At 45.0% G+C, this 16,352-nt stretch overlaps 1 protein-coding gene across 3 annotated transcripts in view; it reads left to right on the top strand.

Moving 5' to 3' along the window:
• LOC137368911 (sodium-dependent multivitamin transporter-like) overlaps positions 1-14,573 on the top strand; it is a 77,775-nt gene extending 63,202 nt beyond the window's left edge. For all 3 annotated transcript variants that reach the window (XM_068029195.1, XM_068029193.1, XM_068029194.1), the window contains exon 16: positions 1,375-14,573. In XM_068029195.1, the coding sequence (XP_067885296.1) occupies positions 1,375-1,554 (180 nt within the window). In that variant the 3' untranslated portion in view covers positions 1,555-14,573. The remainder of the gene's footprint in view (positions 1-1,374) is intronic.
• Positions 14,574-16,352: the final 1,779 nt, after the last annotated feature.

The raw sequence follows: 16,352 nt of genomic DNA, 5'->3' as shown, positions 1-16,352 counted from the left end.
GGCTTATATTCCAGGCAGTACTGAGGGAGGACTGTATTGTCAAAGGGGTTGTCCTTTGAGAGGTAAAGCAGTCTGCCAGTTTAGGTAGGTTAACAAAATGTAAAACATGGGAGCAGAGGCCGGCCGTACAGACCATAGAGGCTGCGCTGCCATTTAATAATGTCGGGGCTTATTTTCAACCTCAGCTTCATTTTTCTCATCCAATTCCCATCTCCCATAATTTCCTTGGTCTTCAAAAATCTATCAGTTTCTGTCGTGAATACACTCAATGATTGAGCATCCACAGCTCTCTGGGTTAGAGAATTCCATAGATTCTGAATGAAGAAATGTAGAGTCATAGAATCATGACAGCTCAGAAGGAGGTCACTCGGCCCACCGAGCCCATGCTAGATCTCTGTTTATTTCCCTCAGGTGCCCATCCATCCAATTTCCTTTTGAAGTCATTGATTCTCAGATTCATAGACAGCGAGTTCCAGGTCATTACCAAATGCTGCGTTTAAAAAAAAAAATGTTCTTCCCCACATCCCATCTGTATCTCTTGTCCAAAACCTTAAAGCTATGTCCCCTAGTCCTTGTACCATCAGCTAATGGGAACAGCTTTCCTTTGTCTACCTTATCTAAACCTGTCAATGTCTCCTCATCTAAGCCCTAAATGGCCAATCTTTTATTCTGAGACTGCGACCCCATGTTTTAATTTCCCCAGCCAGGGAAAACGGCCCTTCAACATCTACCCTGTAAAGTCTTCTCATGTTTCAATATCTCTTCTCATTCCTCTAAACACCGTACATTCTACACAATTTATCAAAATCCCTCGGTGCTATTCAAAGGGAGGGCGGTGGCGTAGTGGTATTCTCACTGGACTAGTAACCCAGAGACCTAGGGTATTGCTCTGGGGACATGGGTTCAAATCCCACCACAGCAGAAGGTGGAATTTGAATTCAATTAATAAATCTGGAATGAAAAAGCTAGTCTAATGATGGCCATGAAACCATTGTCGATTGTTGTAAAAACCCATCTGGTTCACTAATGTCCTTTAGGGAAGGAAATCTGCTGTCCTTACCTGGTCTGGCCTACATGGGACTCCAGACCCACAGCAATGTGGTTGACTCTTACATGCCCTCTGAAATGGCCTAGCAAGCCACTCAGTTGTATCTAACTGCTACGAAGTCCAAATGGACTGTAGTGGTTCAAGGGCAATTAGGGATGGGCAGTAAATGCTGGCCTAGCCAGCGACGCCCAAATCCCATGAATGAGTTTTAAAAATCTTGAGGCATTCCCCAATTGTATGCTAATGTTTGATTTAAATGTCAATTGGTTGTGAAACCAGTTTGTCTGATTTCTGTTCTTTTCCCCGCCCCTTTCTTGCCAATACAGAGAAATGAACCCAGCTTGCAGGATTCTCTTGTGCCGTACAAAGAGTCCAATGGGGTGATAAGCAAAGGCGTCACTCCAGGGAGTGAGGAGAAGCAGGTGTTCAGAGCTGAGCCGTCCAAGGAGGTGGAAATTGGGAAAGAGGATCATGTGGCAGAGATCCTGCAGGAAACGTCACTGTGAGGGTGGATCCTGCACGGTTACTTCCTCCGCGTGTAGACGGTGTCGGGATATCCTCTGGCAGAGTAAAAATTTCCACCAATTTTCGGAAAGCAAAGCCCGCAGGACCAGCGACGGACCCACTCGTGGATTATTGACAAGCTCCCGTCCCCCGTCTCATTGCAGTTTGCATTTGCTACAGTTTGGAGCACGTGCGTAACTGGATGAATGATAAATGGGAAGAGGGGGGAGGGGGGTGGTGGAATGATCATAGCTAACTAATTGCCATTGAGCCAAGATATATCTCAGGTTGACAGGCAGTGCCATGGCAACCACTGGATTCTACCCAAACAGTTAAACGTTGACAAATGTCGCTTTGTTCTGCCCTCATTTAGCGGCACGTTGCCATTCATCTGCTTGGGCCAGGTTTTTATTTTATTTTATTTTTTTTTGTAAAATTTTCATCATTGAGTCGTTCTGTAAAGCTGCTACTCGGCCAAATTCAGGAGGTTTGGAATCCAGGGTGGGGTGAGAGGCAATTTGGAAGTTTTGTTTCCTCAGCTTTTGGGCTGTGTGTCGGGTGAACAATTTTTAATTTTATTTGGCATTTTCTGGATTAAGAAGCACAAATAGCTGTGAGTTTTATAGTGACAGACAGGAACTGTCCTCTTCCTGCTGGCAGATGCCCGTCACTTGTAGCTCTGTAGCTAAGGTGCAAGCTCATTCTATATTTCAGTTGTCCCTTAACCCAATCAAGAGCCCGTCACCTCATTCCCCCAAGATTTCCATTATTGCTGCTCTGTAACCTATTTTGATGAGACGCACAAATCCTTCTCCCTTTCTGACTTCTTAGCCTATATCTGCCCCCTTCTGATGAGACTGAGGGGGTTTGGGAGTGTGGGGAATCTGCCAGCTCCATTCAGTCTACGGTGCAGCGAATTGGAGATTAAATTTCCACTGCTCCCACGGAGTTATATTTAATTAGTTAGATGTCAGCTGCGACCCAGTGGGTAGCACACTGGCCTCTGAGTCAGGAGGTTGTGGGTACAAGTCCCACGCCAGAGATCCGAGCACAAAATCCAAGGCTGACACTGTAATGCACTACTGAGGGAGTGCAGCACTATCAAATATGCCTTTCTTTGGATGAGATTTTAAACTGATGGCCCCGTTTTCCCCCTCAGGTGGATGTGAACGAGCTTACAACCACTATTTTGAAGCAGAGGTGGGGAGTTCTGCCCTGTGGGCACTATTGGAACATTCTCAATGAGCTGACTGTCCTACACTTTTGTTCCTAATAATTCAGAGCCAGATGAGAAAAACAAAAGACAAAGACAGAAAATACTGGAAGCACGCAACAGGTCTGGCAGCATCCATGGAGAGAGAAACAGTTAACATTTTAGGTCTGTGACCTTTCATTAGAACTGGCAAAAGTTAGAAATGGGTGAGGTTTTGAGCAAGTGAAAGAGGGGAGGTGGGGGAGAAGAAAAGGGAAGGTCTGTGATAGGGCAGGAGAGATTAAATGACAAAGGGTTTTACAGTGCAAGGCCAAAGAGAGTGGTAATAAAACAAATAAAGAAACAATATGTGTCTAGAGAAGGTGTGAATGGCAGGATCATGAACAGCTGCCATCTGAAAATGAAAAAAATGAGAAAACAAAACAAACCAAAGAAAATGGGGGCCGAGGTTATGATCTGAAATTGTTGAACTCCGTGTTGAGTCTGGAAGGCTGTAAAGTGCCCAGTTGAAAGATGAAGTGCTGTTCCTCGAGCTCGCATTGAGCTTCATTGGAACACTGCAGGAGGCTGAGGACAGAAATCTGAGTGGGAGTCAGATGGAGAATTAAAATCACCTGTCATTTTTGCAGAGACATTACAGCACTTGAGGAGCCCATCGGCCAATTAGGTCCATGCCAGTTCTCTGTAGAGCAATCCCATTCCCCGCTCTATCCCCATAGCCTTAACTTTATTCTGACTTTTCCTGGTTCTGATGAAAGTCATAGACCTGAAACATTAACTCTGTTCCTCTCTCCGCAGATGCTGCCAGACCTACTGTTTGTTTCCAGCAATTTTTGTTCTTGTTTCAGATTTCCGGGACCTGCAGTGTTTTGCTTTTGTGTTTGGAGAAAGAGATCTTGTTAACATCTAGCACAGAATAGCAAGCTGCCTCATTACGCAGCTTCCCTCCCCCTGAAGCCTGTGTCACTGCCGTTCCCATTCTGTCCCAAGTCTGAATCCATCAGGCCGATAATACCCACCCAGATGCAGACTGCATCAAGAAGCTCGGAGGCGTTCTAGATTTCTATGCAGGTGATCTAATTTCAACGGTGCTACAAATTCAGGTCTGTCGTGGCTATGTGTAGTTATTTGCTCACTTTCAGCAGTCTAATAGAAGTTTGATTCCCACTGCCCTGTGTGTACTAGCCCTGGGTAGTGCAATAACGAAACTCCTTCATGTTCTGACTGTGATCAGGCAATCTCTGTGGAACCAGGCCAAACCAACCCTGTTGGTTCTATTTGTAAGTTGCTTTATTCCCATTGCAGAAGAGGTCAAAAATGTAAAGATCACCAAGTTTGATGGGAATCACCTGGGACAATCCCTTTAAGTTCATCTTGCATACGATTCAAAAAAAAAAATAAACAGCTCACTGAATGTGAAAGCACCAACTCTCCCTGGCCAGGGCAGAATGTGCTCCCCTGGCAGCCCAACTGATTTCCGTGTCTCTAATTTTTATAAGCATCTCTGCCTGTCCCACTGAGGTTGAAAGAGTTGCTCGTTGCTAAGCATCTTTTCGAATGGCCAAGTGCTTCTTGTGAATTGGTTGTTACCAGGGATCTATGCCAAACAACTGCCCAGCTCTGAATGGAGTACTGGTCTGTAACTCGCATCACATGTAATGACCATCCTTGTCTTGTACACTTCTGTTCAGTCTTCTCTCCTGTGTGAGCACGCTCTGATATCACATGGCGAAACAGCAAAACGCTAAATACCAAACTGAGGTCTTGCCTTACACCCTCTTGTGATCACTCTGCAAATTTTGGCAATGCAAAAATCCTTTTTTTTTACAGTGGGAATCTTTATTTTTTTTTCAATTTTTGTAAATTTGTCAATCTTCCCTCAACCTAGAACTGGATACAGCCGTGCAATGCTTTTGTTACTGGACTGAAAATCCAGCGGCCTGGATTAATAATCCAAAGAAAGTGAGACCAAATCCCACCATGACAGTTTGAGAATTAGGAGGGGAAAAAATCTGGGAATAAAAAGCTGGTGTCAATAAAGGTGAGCAAGCATCTGTTGGATTGTCGTTAAAAACCCAAAGTCTCTTAGGGAAGGAAACCTGTCCTCCTTACCTGGTCTGGGTCTATATTAGACTACAATCTCACGCCAACGTGATTGACTTTCAACTGTCCCTGAAGTGGCCCAGCAAGCCGCTTTGTCTCTGTTATTCAAGAAGGAGGTTCACCGCCACCTCCTGAGTATAACGAGAAATGGGCCATAAATGCTGGACTTTGTGGCAACGCCCGCATCCTGTGAATAAATATTTTAAAATAGCAATTCTGCACTAAATTCAAACGCGGCCGTAACGGTGCATTTGTTTTAGTCGAGGCCCTTTTTTGCTTGGACAGCTGAGAGGGCTGAACTCTGAACCCAAAGGGGCATTTTAAACTGGACACCAGTCAGCCAATCATCACAGGCTGGGTGGTCTCAACTCTGAATCCATTGTTGGGTTAAGTTTGTACACGAAAGAGAACCATTTCTCACAAGGTACAGATAATTGAATTTTAATTTATCGTACACATGGAACTTTTACAATAATGTACTGTAGTTTACGAATGTGATTTAATTTTTATTCTATGCTAATTTTAAAATATGTCTTTAGCAAGAGCCATATTGAGTTTTTAGGTCATGCGTTTCAACAGTTTAAGATGTGCATACTGTAAGGATGTCATGCCAACATATTTTATCTATTGACTTACAGCGAACATACTGTGTGTGTACATAGCATGTTGTACTGTGTGAGCACAAAATATGTCGTACATTAGGCACTCAGGCAAAGTATGGCATAGTGTCCAAAGTATGTTGTCCTGTGTGTATGCACATACTATACTATACTGTACTGTGCAGGTGCACGAAGTATATTGTACTGTGTGTAAGTGTGTATTTGAGCTCAAAGTATATTGTTTGGCCTAACCAAGTTAAACTTTCAGTGCGTACCATGGGCACGTGCAGAGCATGCAGTGAGCGCACCGCAAAGTATTATGTAGCGCGTTTGTGCGCAAAGTAAATCATACTGAGTGTTTGTGCTCTGAGTAGATTGTTGGTCTCGTCAAGTTGTGAAATTTCAGCTGCTTAGAGGCAGTGTTTATAATTCAATGTGGCTGTGCCGCTAACATTAGCATTTGATGCAGTTTTATGTTGTGCTGTGTGACTGGAGAACATGTTGTAATGGGATCTGGATTCTCACCAGGGCATGTTAAATGCACGGTCGATAATCATACCATCGGAATATTCTGGAGCATGGGAATAACCAATCAGCAGAGTATCTGGCTGCCCCCAGGGTGAGCATAAATTACCATGAAAGCTGTCAGATTGCTGTAAAAGCCCAGCAGGTTCATTAAAGAGTATGGTAGTGCAGTGATTATGTTACTGCACTAGTAATCCAGAGACCTGATCAGAGACATGAGTTTATAATTGCACCACTGCAGCTGAGGAATCTGGATTGGGAAGTTGATATCAGTAATAGTGGACCTTGAAACTACCAGATTGCCAGAAAAAGCTATCTGGTTCACTAGTGTCCTTCAGGGAAGGAAATTTGCCATCCTTGCCCTGTCTGGCCAAAATGTGATTCCAATCCCACATCAACGTGGTTGACTCTTAACTGCCTTCTGAAGTGACGCAGAAAGCCATTCCATCATATCAAACTGCTACCAGTGATTCAAGAAGGGGGCTTTTTAAATTCTTTCATGAAATGTAGACGTCACTGACAAGGCCAGCGTTTGTTGCCCATCCCTAATTGCCCTTGACAACTGATGTCTCGCTAGGCCATTTCAGAGGGCAGTTAAGAGTCAACCACATTGCTGTGGGTCTGGAGTCACATGTAGGCCAGACCAGGTAAGGATGGCAGATTTCCTTCCCTTAAGGACATCAGTGAACCAGATGGATTTTTTACGACAATCGATAGTTTCATGGCACCGTTACTGAGAGACTAACTTTCAATGCCAGATTTTTTTTGTTAATTAATTGCATTTATTAATTAATTGAATTTAAATTCCACCAGCTGTCATGGGTTTTGAACCCATGTCCCTGGAGCATTAGCCTGGGCCTCTGCATTACTAGTCCAGTGGCATCATCACTATGCCACCATCTCGTCTAACCACAAGCTTCTTATCAAAGCAGTGACAAGGTCACATGATTATCATAGCTGCTCTGGCTAACATGATTGGCATCAGCGTGACATGTATTGCCCTGCAGGATATGAACTGCTTAGCGTTGTAGGACATAAGCAGGCACAATGGCAGACTGCTGTGCTGTAAACTGCAGTGGCTTTATGGATCCACTTGGCTTTCCTGGGACTAGGAGTTGTGCTATTTTAAAAGGAATACCAGACACTGAGCATTTGGGACTAACAGAGCTCACTGGAAATAGGTTTAGAGATTAAACAATCCGAGACCACCCTTTCGCTGGTTGCTAGGAACTGAGTTTCCGAGGACTCGTTGAGGTCAACTGCCCCGATTGCTTTCCAGTGTTGCGCAACACGATGGTAGTGAGTTGTATGCCCGTCCAGCACAGTGTGGCTGAAGTCAGGTTGTGAGACTGTGTCTGTACTGCACCTGGCACACCTGCGTATTGAACTGTTGCTGCCACATCTGACCATTTACTCACCTGGTCTGATGCCTACACATGTTTGTACTGAAAATGGTGTGAATTTCTAAGTTGATCTTCGGGTGTCATTGAGTAACATTTTAATTTGGTGTTTGGAGGTACAGCGATCTAATTCTGTCTGTTACAATGTCGTGCAGCGTTCCCTGTACGTGAACATTGTCCTAGTGTTGTTCCAATCTGCTGTATGCCTCTCTCTTGTGCTAACTGTGACAAGAGATGAGCAGGCTACAGCCAGTAGTATCATATAGCACAAAAGGAGGCCATTCAGTCCATCGTGCCTGTGCTGTCTCTTTGAAACAGCTATGCAGTCAGTTCCACACCCCCCTGCTCCTTCCCCATTTCCCTGCATGATTTCCCTTAAAGTATTTCTCCAATTCCCTTTTGAAAGTTACTATTGAATCTGCTTCCACTGCCCTTTCAGGCAGCGCGTTCCAGATCACAACAACTCAGTTTAAAAAAATTAATAATAATAATTCACCTTATTTCCAATCTGGTTCTTTTGTCAATTATTCAGAATCTGGTGACCGACCCTCCTGTCAGTAGAAGCAGTTTCTTCATGTTTACTCTTTCAAAAACCCTCATAATTTTAACACCTCTATTAAATCTCCCCTTAACCTTCTCTGCTCCAAGGAGAACAATCGCTGCTTCCCCAGTCTATCCAGATGAATCCAAAAACAAGAGTTTTTGTTGTAGTAAATGGTTGTTTTTCAGACAGGAGGATGTAGACAGTGGTGTTCCCCGAGGGTCGGTGCTGGGACCACTGCTTTTTTTGCTAGATGTAAATGATTTGGATCATGGAATACAGAGCAGAATCTCAAAATTTGCCAATGACACCAAACTTGGAGGTATGGAAAACAGTGATATGAACCACCTGCAACAAGACATAGATAGGCTAGCAGGATGGGCAGAGCGGTGTCAGATGGAATTTAATACAGACAAGTGTGAGGTGAAGCATTTTGGCAGAAGGAATAGAGAGGCAATATATACTTAATGAATGTTCAGGAACAGTGGGACCTGGGGGTGCATGTGCAGCGATCTTTGAAGGTGGCAGGACATATTGGTTAGTAAAGCACATGGGATCTTGGGCTTCATAAATAGAGGCATTGAGTACAAAAGCAGGAAAGTTATGCTGAAGCTTTATAAAGTTCTGGTTAGACCCCAACCTGTGTCCAGTTCAGTTCACCGCACTTTAGGAAAGATGTGAGGGTCCTTGAGAGGGTGCAGAGTAGATTTACCAGAATGGTTCCAGGGATGGAGGACTTTACAATGTTAGGTTGGAAAAGCTGGGTTTGTTCTCCTTAGAACAAAGATTAAGGGGAGATATAAAAGTGCACAAGATTATGACTGGCTTAGATAAGTTAGATAGGAAAATCTGTTCCCATTAACCAATGTTACAAGGACTAGGGGACACAGATTGAAAGTTTTGGGCAAAAGATGCAGGGGGAATATGAGGAAGAGCTTTTTTACACAGTGGGTGGTAATGACCTGGAACTCATTGCCCACAGGAGTGGTGGAAGTGGAGACAATGATTTTTAAAAGGAAATTGGATGGCCACTTGAAGGAAAGGGACTAGCAGGGCTCCGGGGATCGAGCGGGGGAGTGAGACTGACAGAGTAGATCCGGAGAGCTGGCATGGACTCGATGGGCCGAATGGCCACCTGTGCTGTAAATGACTGACATTTGTAGACATTAGGAGTGTGGGCTGCAATTATTTCTGTTTGTGATATGTACCCGTGACAGGGGGGGCCACCATTTTTGTTTTCCAATTAGCCCCTTGCCTCCATTACCTTTTAATGTTTGACGAAACAAGTATCCAAACTCTGAATTTGCTGAAACATCAGGATGTTTGCTGCTGATTGGACAGTGTTTATTGCCATTCGAAACTTTTCACATACTGAAGCAGTCCCTGCCCCCATGCAGCAAGAGCTGGACAACATTCAGGCTTGTAATGATAATTTGCGAGTAACATCCGTGCCACACAAGTGCCAGGCCATGACCAACTCCAACAAGAGACAATCCAAACATCTCCCCGTGACAGTCAACAGCTTTATCGTTGCTGAATCCCCCAACATCAACATCCTGGGGGTTATTATTGACCAAATGTTTAACTGGACCAACCAAATAAATACCGTGGCTACAAGAGCAGGTCAGAGGACGGGAATTGTGCGGTGAGTAACTCACCTCCTGACTCCCCAAAGCCTGTCCACCATCTACAAGGCACAAGTCAGGAGTGTGATGGAATAATCTCCACTTGCCTGGATGGGTGCGGCTCCAACAACACTCAAGAAGCTCGACACCATCCAGGACAAAGCAGCCCACTTGATTGGATCCCCATCCACAAACATTCACCTGCTCCACCACCAATGCACAGTGTCAGCAGTGTGTACCATCTACAAGATGCGCTGTAGCAATGCACAGGCTCCTTTGACAGCACCTTCCAAACCTGCAACCTCTACCAACTAGAAGGACGAGGGCAGCAGATGCATGAGAACACCACCACCTGCAAGTTCCCCTCCCAAGCCCCACACCATCCTGACTTGGAACTATATCACCGTTCCTTCACTGTCGCTGGGTCAAAATCCTGGAACTCCCTTCCTAAAAGCACTGTGGGTATACCTACCCCCACATGGACTGCAGCAGTTTAGGGTGGCTCACCACCACCTTCTCGAGGACAATTAGGGATGGGCAATAAATGCTGGTCTTGCCAGTGGTGCTCATCTCCCATGAATAAATTAAAAAGACTGCAGGCTTGTTACCAGAAGAGGAGGTTTAAAGGGGATCAAAGGGGTAAATTTTTCACGCAAAGAATAGTGGGTATCTGGAATGAGCTGCCTGAGGAGGAGGTGGAGGCAGGAACAGTAGTGACATTTAAGAGGCATCTGGACAGGTACTTGAATGAGCGAGGCATAAAGGGATATTGAATTAATGTAGGCAGGTGGGATTAGTATAGATAGGCATTATGGTCGGCATGGACGCGGTGGGCCGAAGGGCCTGTTTCTATGCTGTACGACTCTATGACTAAGAGGTTTTCAAGGCCACTGCTGATTTCGCAGGTTCTGATACACTTCAAGATACATAAACTTGGCTTATGCTCCCTTAAGCTTAGAGGGCTGAGGGATGATCTGATTGAAGTGTTTAGAATGTTAAAGGGTAGATGCAGAGAAACTAATTCCTCTCATGGGGGTATCGAGAACAAGGGGACACAACTTTCAATTAGAGTCTTCTGGGAGGGAAATCGGGAAAGACTTATTCACACAAAAACCTGCGACTGAAACTCACTCCCCAGAAGGCTGTGGATGCTGGGCACAATTGGAGTTTTCAAAATTGAGATAGATATGATTTCTGTTAGGTGAGTGTGTTTTGACCCTTTTCATATCTTGTCAGCTTCTGTGTGTTTTAGTTTTGGAATTAGTCATGGGCCAAATTCTGGTTATACTTTACAGTTTGCCATCCCAGGCAGCAAAGCTTTGAGACTGCTTGATGAGCCTGAGGAAGACTTTGGCTGTACCTCTGGAAAAAAAAGTTCCTTTCATCAACAGTTTCATTTAATCAGCTGCTTTTTCACACATTGGCTCCTAGATAGTGACCACTTTGGGTCCCTTGTGATTGGTGAGTTCATTTATTCCCTCATGTTGTGTGTCAGTTTACCATGTGACTGTTTCCTCTGTGGGTTAGGCTCCTGGACCTTAATGTGTTCAATGCGAGTGATTATTTTAGTGAGTAAAGTGTTAGTGCTATCGATGTCGAGTTGTAAAATGGTGCAGTGTAATGTTCCATGGTTTTTTTTCATCCAATTCTTGATGGAGAAAAACAACTTTGTCTGCCTGACCAAACAGCTGCACAGATTCGTGTGCATTGAAAGGATATGAGGCTGATGTCCTTCGTCTGCCTGACTCTCCATCTGCACTGAGCGCTCCTCTCCGCCCTCCAATTTCCACGTTTCTGGAAACTGGGCGCCGTGTGCGTGAAGTGAAGAGAGGAGGAGACTAACTGGCCGTCTGAGCTGCAGTGTCTCTCTGAGCAGGTCAGACAGTGGCCGCCCTTTGCTGGAGAAAATAGTCAAGGCTACATCTTTAGTGAGAATAAAATACACTCGATAAAGGCGAGCAACAGTAAACACTGCACTGATTGTTGAGAACGGTGTGAATCTGTGTAAATATTTATATGTGTACACAGGTCATTTCAACATCTATAGTGAATCTGTTTATATATTCATGGGATGTGGGTGTCTGTGACCAGGCCAGCATTTATTGCCCATCCCGAATTGCCGATTTGTCACTCTCACTGGGAGGTTGATTTCGCAACAGTTTGGCATCCTTTGAAATTACCTTAATTTTGATCTGTTTTCTAGGTGTTGGAGGCAAATTCAATTATGGCTTTCAAAAGGCAATTGGATAATTATCTGGAGAGAGAAAATTTGCAGGGCTACGGGGAAACGGCGGGGAAGTGGGACTAGCTGAGTTGCTCTGAGAGTCAGCACGGACATGACTGGCTGAATGGCCTTCTGTGCTGTAACCATTCTGTGATCGCGTAACAGGGTGGGCCACAAGAAGGTTATCATTATCCACCCCCCATGTTGTCATCCATCTTCACCCCTTAAGAAGGTGGTGGTGACCTACCTTGAACCGCTGCAGTCCTTGGGGTCTAGGTATGCCTGACCCAGCGACAGTGGAGGAACGGTGATATACTACTCTCAATCATCAGTAAAGTGATGGAAGGTGTTATCAACAGTGCCATCAAGCGGCACTTGCTTAGCAATAACCTGCTCATTGACACTCAGTTTGGGTTCCGCCAGGCCACTCAGCTCCTGACCTCATTACAGCCTTGGTTCAAACATGGACAAAAGAGCTGAACTCCGGAGGTGAGGTGAGAGTGACTGCCCTTGCCATCAAGGCAGCATTTGACCGAGTATGGCATCAAGGAGCCCCAGCAAAACTGAGGTAAATGGGAATCGGGGAAAACCCTCCGCTGGCTGGAGTCATACCGAGCACAAAGGAAGATGGTTGTGGTTGTTGGAGGTCAATCTTCTGAGCTCCAGGACATCACTGCAGGAGTTCCTCAGGGTAGTGTCCTAGGCCCAACCATCTTCAGCTGCTTCATCAATGACCTTCCTTCAATCATAAGGTCAGAATTGGGGATGTTTGCTGATTGCACAATGTTCAGCACCATTCATGACACCTTAGATACTGAAGCAGTCCATGTAGAAATGCAGCAAGATCTGGACAATATCCAGGCTTGGGCTGATAAGTGGCAAGTAACATTCGCACCACACAAGTGCCAGGCAGTGACTATCTCCAGCAAGAGAGAATCTAACCATCTCCCCTTGACATTCAATGGCATTACCATCGCTGAATCCCCCACTATCAACATCCTAGGGGCTACCATTGACCAGAAACTGAACTGGAGTAGCCATATAAATACTGTGGCTACAAGAGCAGGTCACAGGCTAGGAATCCTGCGGCGAGTAACTCGCCTCTTGACTCCCCAAAACCTGTGCACCATCTACAAGGCACAAGTCAGGAGTGTGATGGAATACTCTCCACTTGCCTGGATGGATGCGGCTCCAACAACACTCAAGAAGCTTGACACCATCCAGGACAAAGCAGCCCGCTTGATTGGCACCCCATCTACATTCACTCCCTCCACCACCGCACAGTGGCAGCAGTGCGTACCATCTACAAGATGCACTGCAGCAATGCACCAAGCTCCTTCGACAGCACCTTCCAAACCCGTGTCCTCAACCAACCAGAAGGACAAGGGCAGCAAATGCTTGAGAACACCACCACCTGCAAATTCCCCTCCAAGTCACACACCATCCTGACTTGGAACTATATCGTCGTTCCTTCACTGTCGCTGGGTCAAAATCCTGGAACTCCCTTCCTAACAGCACTGTGGATATACCTACCCCACATGGACTGCAGCAGTTCACGAAGGCAGCTCACCACCACCTTCTCGAGGGCAATTAGGGATGGGCAATAAATGTTGGCCTAACCAGCGTCACCCACATCCCATGAATGAAAAAAAAAATGAAATAGTGTTTATATAGTGCCCTTCACATCCTCAAGACATTCGAAGAGCGCTTCACAGCAAAGGAGTTTACTTGGTGTTTTTGCTGGTAATGTAGGCACAGCAAGATCCCATGTACAGCACTGTGATGAAAGGCCTTTTTCAGATAACATCTGTGGCTCAGTGGGCACGCTCGCCTCTGCGTCAGAAGGTTGTGGGTTCAAGTCCCACTCCAGGACTTGAGCACAAAAATCAGCGCTGACTCTCCAGTCCAGTACAGAGAGAGTGCTGCACTGTCTGAGCCGTCATCTTTCAAATGTGGCATTAAACTGAAGCATCGGCTGCCCCCTCGGGTGGATATGAAAGAAACCATGGCCACTATTTTTGAAGAGGAGCCGAGGAATTCTCTGCCTTGGTCAATATTTATCCCTCAATGAACATCACAAACTCATTATCTGGTGGTTATCACGTTGCTGTTTGTGGGATCTTGCTGTGTGAAAATTGGCTGCTGTGTTTCCTACATTACAACAGTGACTGCACTTTAAAAGTACTTCATTGGCTATAAAGCACTTTAGGATGTTCGGTGGCCATGGAGGGCATTAGGCAAATGCACGTCTTTCTCTTTTTTGATAAAGTTGCTGAATTATTGTGGCAATGTTGGGCCTCAGTCCAGCTGATTGGGGCCCAGGATAGGCTGAAGGGTCTGTCCTGTCAAACCTGGGCCCCAGCAAATTGTTGAAGTCTGCAGGGGTCAGAGGAGGAAGAAAAATCGGCACAAAATGTTTTCAGCTCGAACTCAGAATGCATTTGACTTTGCAAAAGTGGCCTTGGGATGTTTGCAGGAACTATGTACTCCAATTACCCACTGATATCAGGGAAAACCATTTTATCACCAGTCGATGATTGTCAAAGAATTATGTCTCGCAATTTGTTCCAAGGATATGATAATTGTATAATCAAGTAACAATTTCCACAGTGTTGTGGTGTAATGGAATCTTCAGTGTAAACTTTTGGTCTTGTCCCAATGACTGTACTGATGAGAATTCATGTCTTTATATTTTGATTATCGATTCAGTAAATATGCCTTAATATAAAATGAGATTACTGCCATTCCATTGTCTGCACCGAGGAGAAATTAAAAGACTTTCTTTGGAGAGCGTGCTAACTTCCTCTATCCTGTCACTGCTGTTGGGACTTTGTCTCAAATCTTGCAATGCCAGCATAAGCAATGCACTTTTATAGACTGAGGAAAGGCGGTGCGGCATTAACCCTCACAGTTCCAGTCTCGCAAGGGAGTCATGTACCTCTCATAGACACTGAGGGGAGGGGTGGTAGAGAGAAGGGGTGTTAATCCTTGCAGTGCCTGCAATTCCAAAGTTTTTCCTAACTCCCATATACGGGCCTTGGGGGGAGGGGGTGGGGAAGAAAGAGAGGCTGTGTTTTAACAGCAGCCTGGGGGAAGGGAAAGTGAGGGGGCAGGAGTTCTATTCACCCTTCCAATGCCTCTCCAGGAAACCCTGTGCCTCCCTTAATGAGGTGATTGGGCACTGTTTAGAGGTGGTCCAGTGCACCTCTTTAATACATTGGAGAACCTCTGTAATGCATTGGTCACCATGTGTAACATATCTGCTCCTCTCTAATGTAGCAGATTCCTTATGCAGTAAAATGTTCACATCTGTAATGAACCTGACCACCTCCACTGGGACACCTCTGAAATACCTAATCACTTTTGTAATGTGTCCATTACCTCTATAATGTACCAACCTCTGGTGTTAAAGGGTGTTTCACTGAAGAGGAAATATCTTTTTTTTTTAAAAAGTGGAAGAAAAAGTCAATCATGCAATAAGTCTTTACAGCCTCTCAAATCTAGTGATTGTAGTATTAGACGAGCAACCCAACGATTAAGAGTTCAAATTCCATCAGGGTGAGTTGTGAAATTGAATTGAATTAATATCATTTGTAGGGTATGTGCCAGAAAAAATGCCCATTACTGCAGAGAGAAACTGCTTCCTCTGCTGGAGGAATCAAGAACGAGGAGGCATAATGTAAAAACTGGAGCTAGGCCATTCGGAAGGAAATCAGGAAGGATTTTTTCGCACAAGTAGAAATATGAAATTCTCTCCCAAAGCCTGTGCGTGCTGAGGTCAAGTGGAGCTTTCAAAATTGAGATCGATAGATTTTTGTTGGGTCAGAATATTGAGGGATATGGAGCAAAGGTTTGTTATGCCTTAACCCATAATCACTGGGACTGCATTCACTTACTCATTCGCACGCGCGCACACGAGACTGAGAGGAAAAGGGGTAAGTACTTGTAAGCGGGGTAGGTTTCAGAGGTCACGGTAAACCTGTTGAATTCACTCTGAAGTCTGAGGGGTTTGTAGATTTCTCTCTTGGTTGAAAGTTCGGTTGAAGACAGTGGATCACTTATAATTCACTGCTGTATAGAGCGTCGATGTAGAATTCTAAGCAGGGCGCGTCCCTTCAGGCTAGACCTCTCAGCCACTTTTCTGGGAACAAGCTTCTTGGATGCTTCTTTCTGATGCCTCCTCTTCTCTCTCTCTCTTCTCTAGAACGGCCTTTTAAAGTAAAAATTTGTTACATCTCGCCTGTGCTGGGAGACAGATATTTTCTTTCCTGTAGTGCCCGACAATGGACCAGGATGTGGCTACTTCACACCACCTTTTGTTTTATTAGATCCCATTCAATTCAAAAGTGTCTCGAAGGGTTCAGGATAAGATTAATTCGGTTATGGTGGCACCACTTCACAATTTCTTTGTTTCAGAAGATCCCAATTCGGGAATATTTCAGCATGGGTGTAGGATGGGTGCAATTGACACTTCCTAGCTTTGAAGGTATTCTTTTGTTCCTGTCAGACAGTTTGAAGATACAAAGGCCAAGTCCTTTTCCTTCGGTGGCCATTTTGGAGCACATTGTTC

The sequence above is a fragment of the Heterodontus francisci genome, chromosome 4, assembly GCF_036365525.1.
Source record: "Heterodontus francisci isolate sHetFra1 chromosome 4, sHetFra1.hap1, whole genome shotgun sequence".
Lineage (NCBI taxonomy): Eukaryota > Metazoa > Chordata > Chondrichthyes > Heterodontiformes > Heterodontidae > Heterodontus > Heterodontus francisci.
The sequence above is the reverse complement of the archived record's forward strand: the minus strand, read 5'-3'. Positions and strand labels throughout refer to the sequence as shown.